This window comes from Ranitomeya variabilis, chromosome 4 (assembly GCF_051348905.1).
Source record: "Ranitomeya variabilis isolate aRanVar5 chromosome 4, aRanVar5.hap1, whole genome shotgun sequence".
In the NCBI taxonomy this organism is placed as follows: domain Eukaryota; kingdom Metazoa; phylum Chordata; class Amphibia; order Anura; family Dendrobatidae; genus Ranitomeya; species Ranitomeya variabilis.
The window spans coordinates 436,929,590-436,942,176 of NC_135235.1; the positions used below are offsets into that span (position 1 = coordinate 436,929,590).

Below are 12,587 nucleotides of genomic sequence, written 5' to 3' on the forward strand. Positions count from 1 at the left end.
TATACTTGATGTGTACACCAGCACCAAATGTGTCATGTCATGTGATGTACTGTAATTTCACACTTTTTTTGTTAAGTATATAATTCCACATGTGTTAATTCATAGTTTTGATGCCTTCAGTGTGAATGTACAATTTTCATAGTCATGAAAATACAGAAAAATCTTTAAATGAGAAGGTGTGTCCAAACTTTTGGTCTGTACTATATGTGCTTTAGCCTCTGTCTCCTGTGCTGTATATACTCCAGCACAATGTCTCCTGTGATGTATATGCTCCAGCCACAATGTATCCTGTGATATATATAGGCCACCCCAGTGTCTCCTATGTTATATACTTGAGCCTCAGTACCTCTTATTCCATGTACTTTAGCCCCAGAGTCTCTGATGATATATATGCTCCAGCCCCAATGACTATGTGATGTATATGCACCAGTCAAACTTGAGCAATGATGAATTTCCCACTGTGAGGAGACATGCAGTGTAAATATATCTCTTTTTTGGAACAGCTTATCACTGCCAGTACTTTACAAAACTTATCATCACAGTGAGTCAACTGCGCTCCAGACAGATGCAAATCTGGAAAAGCAGTTGCAAGTAGCAACATCATCACTACCATCTAACATCACAGACTCCCAAATGAGAAGCAGTTCGATCCTTCACATTAGGGTTGAGTTAATTATTTGACCAAATATACCAGGATCATTTTCAAGCTGATAAGTTAATATGAATGCCAAATTATGTTATAAATATCCAAATCGCCCTTGGCAGATAAAAAGTTCCCCACCTCTGGTCTGCTTTATTGGCCTCTAGCAGGACAGGAAGCAATGAAACCCCATTCTTTGGTCGCTTGACCACTAAAACCTCAGTGACTTGAACAAAACGTCATCAGATGTGCTTCTGCTGAAGCCCTGTAATAGGCCTCAGTAGTTAAGTGACCAAAGAATGAGACATTATTGCTCTCTGTGTAGCTGGAGATCACCAGAGTGACTTGTGCTGGAGCCATGCAGTCAGTGTACAGTACCTTCTTGACAGCACCCAAAACACAGTGCTTTCTGAAAGCACACATAACACAGTGCCTTCCAAAGAGTACCTATGATGCAGTGCCATCCAGAGAAGCATGCCAAATGCAAATGTGGCACCCCAGGAATCTGGGTACCACAGTGGTATTGCCTGCCTCCAGGGGAGGACGATGCCATGCCTGGAAGTGAGGAGGATCCCTTTAACAGGTAACATGTACATTGAACATTTTCTGACTCCAGGCCAGAAGGGGGAGCTCTAGACCCGGTTTTAGGTGAGCTTCCCGATATATATATTCTGGCTAGGGGAGAAGTGAGGTAGTAGTCAGTAAGTAGTCAGTCAATAGTGAGTCTGTAAAGAGTGTAAGGGGAGAAGGAGCTCCCTCCATGCTGAAGCGCAGGAACAGGACACTGGGAGTCTGAGGCTGTGTGGGACTGTATGCCCCACATCAGAAACCGGAGGGCAGGAGATTTCAAGTTTCATGTCCACAACTACACCCGAAGGCACAGCAGCATATAGAGCCCGGAGTCACCGCAAGTAGGGACACCTGTAAAAAGGCTCACGTTGCCTGCCATGCGGGTACTGTCCTACTTTTAGGACAGAGAGCGAGAGAGAGGACCCTGTGCGAAGTCTCAGGCAGCAAGGGACTCACACTTCAGCGCAGTAAGGAAGGCTTCCAACCCCACCTGGATAAGGAGACTCCAAATTGCTTCCAGACTGCCCTGATCCCAAGATAACCTGTAACCTGTGTCTTGGACAGTGAATGCATCAGTAAAAGGTAAAGAGACTGCAAAACTTGTGTCTTGCAATTCCTTTCTGCGCCCTAACACCCATCATCCTTTACCAACTACACCGGGAGCCCTGGGGACTTAGCTTCACCTGTGGGAAGCCATTTCAACTCTGGTGCAATACCATCACCCCCAGTGGACCCCTCTTTTAAGCAGCATCGGTCATCCCTGACTGAATACCACAGGTGGCGTCACGAACATTCTTAATTTCTCAAAAACCATCCCCTTTAAAGACTTTCCCTTTAACTTGGACGCCCAGGGCCACGGACCGGGTCACTGCACATGACTACCTCTCTATTGACCACCAGACCCAGCCCGAGTACCCCAAGGTCCTAGCGGGCGCTCAACAAACTACCTTTCAATAAAAAGTTGTTTGTATTATTTAAAGCTCTGTTATTGTGTTTTTCTTTTAAGACAAAATATTTTAATATTCTGAGTTGTTTTTTTAAACTAAAACCTCAGTATACAGGTTAAATTGTCATGTTGGCACTTAGTGATAAATAGGTGGGTTTGGGGTTTCAGTTTGGGCTCTTGGTCTCTAAACAGTTTACCATCACTGGTATAGACTATCCTTAACCAAAGAAATACCAAAAGAGTGTTCCGTTGTTTCTGCTTTCTCATGTCCAAGGAAAACTTAAATAGACAAAGCTTGAAATAAATATAGAATTAAAGAGACTTCCAGTACAAAATTACTTTTTCAAGCCAAGTACAGGTGCTAGGTGCAATCTTGGCGTGGCCAAATAATTAAGTGAACGTTCCAATTTTCTCGTTTTCCCTCAATCTCCACTCCATTCTATTTTGATTGTTAGCTCTGGCTATATAGACTCAAAGGGCAGAGATAGAAGAAAAACAAGTAATTGCATTTAAATGTTTGGCCACGACAAATATGCACCAAACACCTGCACTTGGTTTGGACAGTCATTATATGCTGATAAACTCCCTTAAAAGCCCTTCCCAACATTCACTGATCATTTACGGTGTATGTCTGGTTCACAGGTACCATCTATAATGCGAACAACAATTTTACATGCTCCTCTGACAATTGCCTCTAAGTTTATGCTTCCTGAATCTTAGACAGCAATAGTGAGTCTGCCCCAACGTTCAAAATGTAAGCTATGGATAGTATACATTGTATGAATTTATCCATCCAGCTATTCCTATAGAAATTTAGTTTTGAAGTAGTTTACATTTCTGCAAATAGTATCAAGACATATCTACCTGTCTCTGGGCTGTAATCCAAATAGGAAGTGATCCATTATCCCACCAGGAAGAGATGCCTTGTGTAGCGAGATAATTTTCCTTCTGCCAGTTGGAGATATTAAAGAACATGTTGTGTATAACGCCATGGTTCTCAATGTATTTTCCTATAGTAAACAATATATAAAACAAGATATTGTCACCTTTACTGTGTTTTTCTTTAATTTATAGTTTTGTTTCTCTTCCTTGTAGTGTTATAACAACTTTTACATCTATTGTACTTTAAATCTATTGATCTTTTATAGTATAAGATTATAATATTGGTACTATTCAGCCAATTGGATTTTTGCAATATATGTAGAAAGACTCAGGGCCTGATTCATTTAGACTGACAATGTGTACACCATCCTTAATGAAGGCAGTGCTTGCGTGGGATATGCCAAATTCAAGCCTATTAATGTAAGGATGCCAAAGGTCACTATGCAACTTCAAGCTGAACAACATTTTTTTGTGATATTTCAAGGTTTTATATGGCAGAATTTTGGTGAAAATGCTGTGATGAATTGGCCCTCAGTGCCTAAGCTTGTCAACATGCAAAACACCTGATAGGCCCTACAGAGCAGCTATAGAGAATTTGCCAACACTCATGGAAAATTAACATTTGATTGTTCTTCCCATTTAGTGCTGACAGTAATACTTCATACCATCATGCTGCAGAGAGTAGAAGAAATAAAAGAAGGAGGTATTGTGCCATTTAGGGAGAGTGTGAGCATTCTGCTGTGGATGACAAAACAGTGCAATTAGCCTTCTTGTAAGTATGAGCGCTGGCCTCTACTTTTGGCAAGCAACTTTGTCATTCTAAAGAAAATGTAAGGGGACCGGGGATTGCTGTCAAGGTGTAGTAGATGTAGGATTGGCCTGTGAGAGGGTTGAGATGGAGGATCACCTCTTGTGAAGGTTTGGGATGTTATGTGAAGTGTCTTAACAGTGAGTAATTTGGCTGTTTTGCTATCGGGCCACTTGGAGGTGTCAATGCAAGTAGTTTGGATCTAGTGAAGTCTGACCATTCAGGATGTTGACATACACTGTACTGTGTAGGTCTCCACAGAAGCTTTACTGGAGGGAATGTAAGGTTAGGTAGGATATGCATTGTTAACCTAATGGGAGTCTACTCCGGTTGTTTAAGTTTAGTCTTCAAAGTAGACAGCTGCAATGAGACCTACATACTCTACCATGAAGACTCGAGTGTAGACTGTTTGTTCACTCCTAGAGAAAAATGAGCTGGCTGGAGTAGACAGATTTTTGGAGGTGCTGTCCATTCTCTGTTTTTCAGCAAATTGCGTGATCTGTCCTTTTTTTTCTTTGGATGTGCACTCCTCCCATTTGGCACAGGTGATTTTAATTAGCAGGAGACTGCAAAGTAAGGGGTCTAGCCCATTTTGGCTCTCACTGAAGAGCTGGAGGAAGGTGAGTTTCAGTGCTCCTTTCATCTTGGTGTGGGTGTTGTGGGCCATTGCTGCTGTGGCTTTGTGCTGGTGGGGCGACGCGGTCTGGAGTCATGGGGACTCAGTCTTCCAGCATGGGTGCATGGGGCACCAGGCCGCCTGCCCTGCTGGTGCATTGCCGCTGTGGCGGTGGTTGCCGCTTGGCTCCGCTCCATTAGGGCGGTAGGACCCACTACGAAGTTTGCCGTGACGTGGCAGTGGGCTTCATACAGTCTGATCAGAGTATTAAACTAAGAACCTCATGTTCAGTTATATAAAGTTTTGCCTAGCTTCTTCAGATCAACGTATGATTTTTGGAGATGCTGTCCATTCTCTTTTTTTTCAGCAAATTGCATGAGGAGTAGAAAGTGAGTAGAAGTGGTGCAGTAAAAGCCCTTTATTTTCTGGTGGGGAGGTTGCCCTTTTGTCTGTTTAATTTGTAATAACGGGAACCTGTTAACCGTTTCACGTTGATTGTACTAGGGGCAACATGAATCAGAGTTCGGGTGTGCTATTGCAGACGTGTATGTTTTATTAGGAAATGCTCCAGGATATCATTGAAAACATACTTTTAAAGGTCAGAGATGGACTATGTCCAAGTCATATCCCTGGTGACATCTCCCTACCCTTCTCTCCTAGAATGGCAGGTCCCATCCCTATGTGAATGCATAATTTGAAAGGATAGCCGTGTACTATGCATATCAATGACTAGTCCAAGTTAGGTTCCCTAAGACTTCTCCTTGCCCGGCTTCCATAGACTGACAGGCTAAGCCCTATGTGTCTGCATATCTTAATAAGTCCAGATCAGCCTTTAAAGCATGTTTTTCTCTGAAATGCGCTAGTGTTTTAGAGTAACACGTACATGGCTGTAATAGAGCAGCTATTTCCGAATCATGGTCCCAGTGTTTCAGGAAGCATGAAGCAGATGACAGGTTCCCTTTTGGTTAGTAGATTCTGCAACATTTAATTGATAATGTGTGCTAAAACATAGTCTGCAGAGCAGACTGAATGTGCCAAGAAGAGATTACAGTAGGTGCTGCTGGAGAAAATAGGGCAAATAGGGTCTTATCCAAGATACTTTCGATTTAATACAATCAAATTGTACTCACCAGATGGAGCTATAAATTGAGCTTATAGGAAATATTCGCTACATCAGATCCACAGGTCCAGTAAAGGACACAATATAAATAAAAATTGGAAAAAAACGTGGACTTATTCTGCGCTGCTGAATAACTGAAAATCCAGGTATATTAATTAAAATGTGGTTTTATTCAACGCATTTTGAAGTACTGAGACTTCTTCATCAGGAAATACCACAATTGACCACGGGCCCACCAGAGAAAATTATTCTTGGGGCCCACTATGTAGCTACATAGAAACCAATACAAGACCAGCAATTGTGCGGTAAAACACGCTAATATCAGGGTATAATTTAAGGTAGTACACGCCTTAATGATGTAACAGGGGTTGGGGTAGCCTTCCTCACAGAATATAATGTAGCCCCTTCATAGAATATAATGCAGCCCCCTCATAGTGTATAATGTATCCCTCCCCATAGAATATAATGCAGCCCCCCTAATCTAAAATAAAGCAGCCCCCCATAGAATATAATGCAGCTCCCCATAGAGTTTGATGCAGCCCTCTCATATGGTATAATGCAGCCCCCATAGAATAAAATGTAGCCCCCACATAGGGTATAATGCAGCCCCCCTCATATAGTATCATGCAGCCCCCATAGAGTATAATGCAGCCCCCCTCCATAGAATATAATGCATCCCCTCATAGGGTATAATGCAGCCTCCCCATAAAATATGTAGCCCTCTCAAATAGCATAAGGCATCCCCCATAGAATATAATGCAGCCCCCTCAAAGGGTATGATACAGCCCCCCCATAGAATATAATGCAGCCCCCTCATAGGGGTGAATGCACGGACCCAGAAAACCTTCACGTCTGCTTCTCATTTGAGGTAATAATTTCTTTAAATTTCTTGCAGGTACAACTATGTCCTCTGTGGTAGGAGCCTTTACACACCTCAGTATATACCTTTGGGCAATTTGTTCCTATCTATAGCTGCATTTTGATTATTTGCAGGCGCTCCCACAGGTTATAATATCCTTTTTTTTTACTAGTCTCCATTATGGGGATAGAGAGGTCTAGGATGATTACAATTGCAGTGTGGAGAGTTGTTTGGTCTCCTGGTTCCGTGCGTTCTCGGTGCAGTCATACATTTATATAGTGGTTTGTGCTTTTTGGAGCATTTTTTCCTCACCTGTGTTTTGCACCTTTTGTAATAAAGTTAAATTGTATTTTACAAATACGTGTGGACTATATGGTCTTTTTTTTGTTTTCCTACCCTCTCAGCCCCCTCATAGGGTATAATGCAGCCTCCCAAAATAGTATAATGCATCCTCCCATAGAATATACAGTAATGCAGCTCCCTCATAGGGTATGATGCAGCCCCCCCATATAATATAATGTAGCTCCCTCAGAGTATAATGCAGCCACTTCATAGGATATAATGCAGCCTCCCCATAGAATATAATGTAGCCCCCTTATACAGTATAATGCAGCCCTCCATAGAATATAATATAGCCCCCTCAAAGGGTATAATGCAGCCCCCCATATAATATAATGTAGCCCTCTCAGAGTATAATGCAGCCCCCTCATAGGGTATAATGCAGCCCCCTTATGGGGTATAATGCAGCCCCCCATAGAATATACTGTAGCCCCCTCAGGGTATAATGCAGCCCCCCATAGAATATAATGCAGTTCCCATAGAATATAATGTAGACCCTCATAGAGTATGATTCAGCCCCCTCACATGGTATAATGCAGCCCCCCATAGAATATAATGCGCCCCCAATAGAATATAATGTAGACCCTCATAGCATATAATGTAGCCCCCTCATAGGGTATAATGCAGCCCCCCATAGAATATAATTTAGCCCCCTCAGGGTATAACGCAGCTCCCAATTCGAATATAATGCAGCCACCTCATAGGGTATAATGCAGCGCACCTATAGAATATAATGTAAACCCTCATAGAGTATAATGCAGCTCCCCCATAGAATATATTGTAGCCCCCTCTACAGTATTATGACCATCATTACTCACGGACTGATATACAGTACAGACCAAAAGTTTGAACACACCTTCTCATTTAAAGATTTTTCTGTATTTTCATGACTATGAAAATTGTACATTCACACTGAAGGCATCCAAACTATGAATTAACACATGTGGAATTATATACTTAACAAAAAAGTGTGAAACAACTGAAATTATGTCTTATATTCTAGGTTCTTCAAAGTAGCCACCTTTTGCTTTGATGACTGCTTTGCACACTCTTGGCATTCTCTTGATGAGTTTCAAGAGGTAGTCACCGGGTACTTAAACCACAGCACAGTTAATTAACAGCGCTGTGGAAAAAGTGTATAGCGCCCCCCAGAGTCGGATTTTCTCTGGGGTCTCAGTTGCTGGGGGTAGCCGAGACCCCAAAGAACATGATTCGGGTCGGTTTTTACCAAACCCCGGGAAATTAACCGTTTACCGGTGGCCGCAAAAAAACGTGATTTGTCATTTAATTTCTCTGTCCTCTGATGTGATCGCACATCAGAGGACAGAGAAATGGGGTCCCCGATCGCCCCCGATACTTACCCGTGTCCCCCAGTGCTCCTCGTGGTTCCCCATGGGCACCGGCATCTTATCCGGCAAAAAAATATCGGCACCCGGCAGATCTTTGGGGTCTCGGCTGCCGGGGGTAGCCGAGACCCCAAAGAACATGAGAGGGGTCAGTTTTTACCAACCCCTGTTTTGTGATTGCAATTAACCGTTTACCGGCGACCGGAAAAAAAGAAATGCGATGTGTCTGTCATTCTCTGTCCTCTGATGTGATCGCACATCAGAGGACAGAGAAATAGGGGGATCAGGGACCCTGTCATACTTACCGATGTCCCTGAGTTCTCCTGCGTCCCCTCCTGGCCGCTGGCTTCTTCCTCCAGTAAGAAAATGGAGGGCGCATGCGCAGTGCGACTGCCGTGATCTGCCAGCTGGCAGAGGAAGATTCTTCCTCTTGTTTCATTTTGGCCAATCAAATTAAAAAAAAGTAAATAACGACCTCTTTATCACCCCCTTAGTTAGGAAAAAATAATAAAATAAAAATTTGGGGGGGCTAAACTGAGTTGGTCTAAAGTTAGGGTTAGGGTTGGGGCTAGGGTTAGGGTTAGGGTTGGTGCTAAAGTTAGGTTAGGGTTGGGGCTAAAGTTAGGGTTAGGGTTGGGGCTAAGTTAGGGTTAGAGTTGAGATTAGGGTTTGAGATTAGGGTTTGGATTAGGTTTAGGGTTGACATTAGGGTTAGGGTTGGCATTAGGGTTAGGGTTGGCATTAGGGTTAGGTTTGGGATTAGGGTTAGGTTTGGGATTAGGGTTATGGTTAGGGTTGGGATTAGGGTTAGGGGTGTATTGGGATTAGGGTTGGGATTAGGGTTAGGTTTGAGGTTAGGGTTGAGATTAGGATTAGGGGTGTGTTGTGCTTAGGGTTTTGATTAGGATTATGGTTAGGATTGTGATTAGGATTATGGATTGGGTTGGGATTAGGGTTAGGGGTGTGTTGGGGTTAGGGTTGGAGTTAGAATTAGGGGGTTTCCACTGTTTAGGTACATCAGGGGGTCTCCAAATGTGACAGCCTTCTGAGCTCTGCCGTGCGCCCAAACAGTGGTCCCCCCACACATGGGGTATCAGCGTACTCAGAACAAATTGGACAACAACTTTTGGGGTCCAATTTCTCTTATTACCCTTGGAAAAAATAAATAATTGGGGGCTAAAAAAAAATCATTTTTGTGGAAAAAAAAATATTTTTTATTTTCACGACTCTGCATTATAAACTTTTGTGAAGCACTTGGGGGTTCAAAGTGCTCACCACATATCTAGATAAGTTCCTTAATGGGTCTAGTTTCCAAAATGAGGTCACTTGTGGGGGGTTTCCACTGTTTAGACACATCAGGGGCTCTCCAAAGGCGGCATGGCGTCCGATCTCAATTCCAGCCAATTTTGCATTGAAAAAGTCAAACGGAACTCCTTCTCTTCCAAGCCCTGCCATGCGCCCAAACAGTGGTTTACCCCCATGTATGGAATATCGGCATATTCAGGAGAAATTTCACAACAAATTTTATGGTTCATTTTCTCTTTTTACACTTGTGAAAATAAAAAAAATTAGTTCTGAAATAAAATGTTTGCAAAAAAAGTTAAATGTTCATTTTATCCTTCCACATTGTTTCAGTTCCTGTGAAGCACATAAAGGGTTAATAAACTTCTTGAATGTGGTTTTGAGCACCTTGAGGGGTGTAGTTTTTAGAATGTTGTCAAGTTTGGGTATTTTCTGTCATGTACACCCCTCAAAGTGACTTTAAATGTGAGATGGTCCCTAAAAAAATGGTTTTGTAAATTTTGTTGTAAAAATGAGAAATCGCTGGTCAAATTTTAACCCTTATAACTTCCTAACAAAAAAAATGTTGTTTCCAAAATTGTGCTGATGTACAGTGGACATGTGGGAAATGTTATTTATTAACTATTTTGTGTGACATATCTCTCTGATTTAAGGGCATGAAAATTTAACCACAAAAAAACAATAGATAGTCAGCTCACCTGAATATCGGCTATTCCACACCTGTTCCTGCACGGAAAAGTTGAGCACTCAGTCCACAGAAAAATCAATGAATCCAGCAGGAATGTAGTAAAATCACTAAATTTATTTCTTCATTTTTTTTAAAAAAAGGAAAGGGTTGTATCCTATGGTACACCACTGGTAAATAAGTTAAAATTTCTTACAGCATTATGCACACATGGCAGCGTTCTTCCGACGCATTTCGACTAACGTCTTAGTCATGGTACACCATATGATACAACCCTTTCCTTTTTTTAAAAAAATGAAGAAATAAATTTAGTGATTTTACTACATTCCTGCTGGATTCATTGATTTTTCCATGAAAATTTAAAGTTCAAAAATTGCAAAATTTTAAAAATTTTCGCCATATTTCCATTTCTTTCATAAATAATCGCAAGTAATATTGAAGAAATGTTACCACAAACATGAAGTACAATATGTCATGAGAAAACAGTCTCAGAATCAGCGGGATCCGTTAAAGCGTTCCAGAGTTATAACCTCATAAAGTGACAGTGGTCTGAATTGTAAAAATTGGCTCGTCATTAAGTACCAAATTGGCTCTGTCACTAAGGGGTTAAGTGAAGTCCCATTTATAAATAATTGCTCTCTCCTCTGACATGATCTAATATCACAGAGAGAGAAATGATGTCCCCAGGCCCCCCATGGTAAATTGGTACCGGAACCAGCATTCCCCGACCCTCCTCCAACTGTTCCCAAAGCAAAATGGCAGGGGCATGCTCTGTGCCCCCGTAGAGATCTGTGAGCCAGCACCCGGCAACATCAGGAACTAATTTAATTGCCTGACATTTGATCACTGTGATAAATCCCATCACAGTGATCAAAATCCCCAATTATGTTTAAAACAGGATAGCACTTGGGCTGTGCCTCTCTCTTCTTCCCTTGTAATTGTTCTTAGTTAGAAGAGAGATACCTTATGCTCAAGTGCTTTCCTGGCAGTGAAGAAAACAAAATCAAATTTCTGTATCAATTCCAGTAAATCCTTGCCCAATCTCCTAATTACCCCCTTGACCATCTCACCCTAGTCAGGTTATTTATTTATTGTTTTATAATTTTTATTTATTTCACTTTTTTTCTGTTAGAGTTAGGACTAGGGTTAGGTTTAGGACTAGGGTTAGGATTAGAGTTAGAATTAGGGTTAAGATTAGGTTTTTTTTCAAAAGTTACAAAAAAGGTAAAAAAAAATTCTAGTGTTAGATTAGATTTAGGTTGCTTTAGTTAGGTAGGCATAAAATAAAATAATAGCCATCACAATGTTTACCATGGAGCAAGAGTACACCCTGCTTTTCTCCGGCAGTTCTGGGACTGATACAGAATCTGCTTCTGAAGCATAAGGGTGCGTGTCCACGCTCAGGATGGCCGGCGGCATCGCCGCGACGGCGAAGCTGCTCGGTGCTAAGCCCCGCCCCCTTTCTGGGACGCGATCATGCCGGATGTGTACTGTACACATCCGGGATCATCGCACCCCTCGCCATAGGGCCCTGTGATATTACCTGCGGCGACGCAGCGTCGCCGCAGGTAGCACGGACATGCTGCGATCTGAAAAGACGTGCAGCATGTCTGGAGTCGCAGGGCCGCCGCGTGCGGGTTTCCACGCATAGTGGACACGGGATTTCACAAAATCCCCTCCACTATGCTGGAACATCTGGACGCTGCGTGTTTGACGCTGCAGCGTCAATCACGCAGCGTTTACTTACCGTGGACACTCACCCTTAGAGTTTTCAAGCAGTGACAACTCCTCTTCCCCTACAGGATCCCACAGTCCATTGGTAGCGGAGTCACTCGTCGCTGCTGAAACGTTAGAGGTAGGGCCAAGATCTGCAGTCTCCCCCTTCACTGTGGTATTCCGACAATTATTTTTCTCAGGAATTTCCCCCTTTTTTAGCAGCCTCTGGTATAAAAGTTGATATAACTTATTTTATTCACCAAACAAATTTATATGCCCAACAATACATTTCCAATAAAACCACTGCCTTTCATTTCCATCCACCCCACAAATTAAATGATTTAAAAAAAAATAGCTATTACCCTGAACATGGATTTAGTAAAAAAAATAAATAAATTACACTCTCCGCTCCTACTGCGCAACACTCTGTCCAAAGCACCCCTTTATTTGCAGATGTCATGTCCCAAGCCCATTATGAAGCCCTAATGAAATTCCTTCAATCCCCAAGCCCCCCCCCCCCCCAAGAAATGACCCCAACTATGATCGCCTTAACAAATTGAGAACACTAGTTTCCTCCTAAAATGTTCATCATTACATTTCTATACCCCGGAGAAAATGTTGTAGTTTATGAGTCCTTGATGAGTTTCAAGGACCATCTGTCATTCCGTCAATTCACCCCATCCAAGAGAGCCAAATACGGTGTCAAATGATCAGAAATGTGCGAGAACTTAACAGGGTGCATGTGCACCTTTCTAATA

At 42.3% G+C, this 12,587-nt stretch overlaps 1 protein-coding gene across 1 annotated transcript in view; it reads right to left on the reverse strand.

Annotated features, from left to right (window-relative positions):
* Nucleotides 1-12,587, reverse strand: part of ENPP7 (ectonucleotide pyrophosphatase/phosphodiesterase 7) — a 51,626-nt gene that overhangs the window by 25,918 nt on the left and 13,121 nt on the right. The window contains exon 2 of the mRNA XM_077251434.1: nt 3,021-3,166. Coding sequence (XP_077107549.1) covers nt 3,021-3,166 — 146 coding nt within the window. The remainder of the gene's footprint in view (nt 1-3,020; nt 3,167-12,587) is intronic.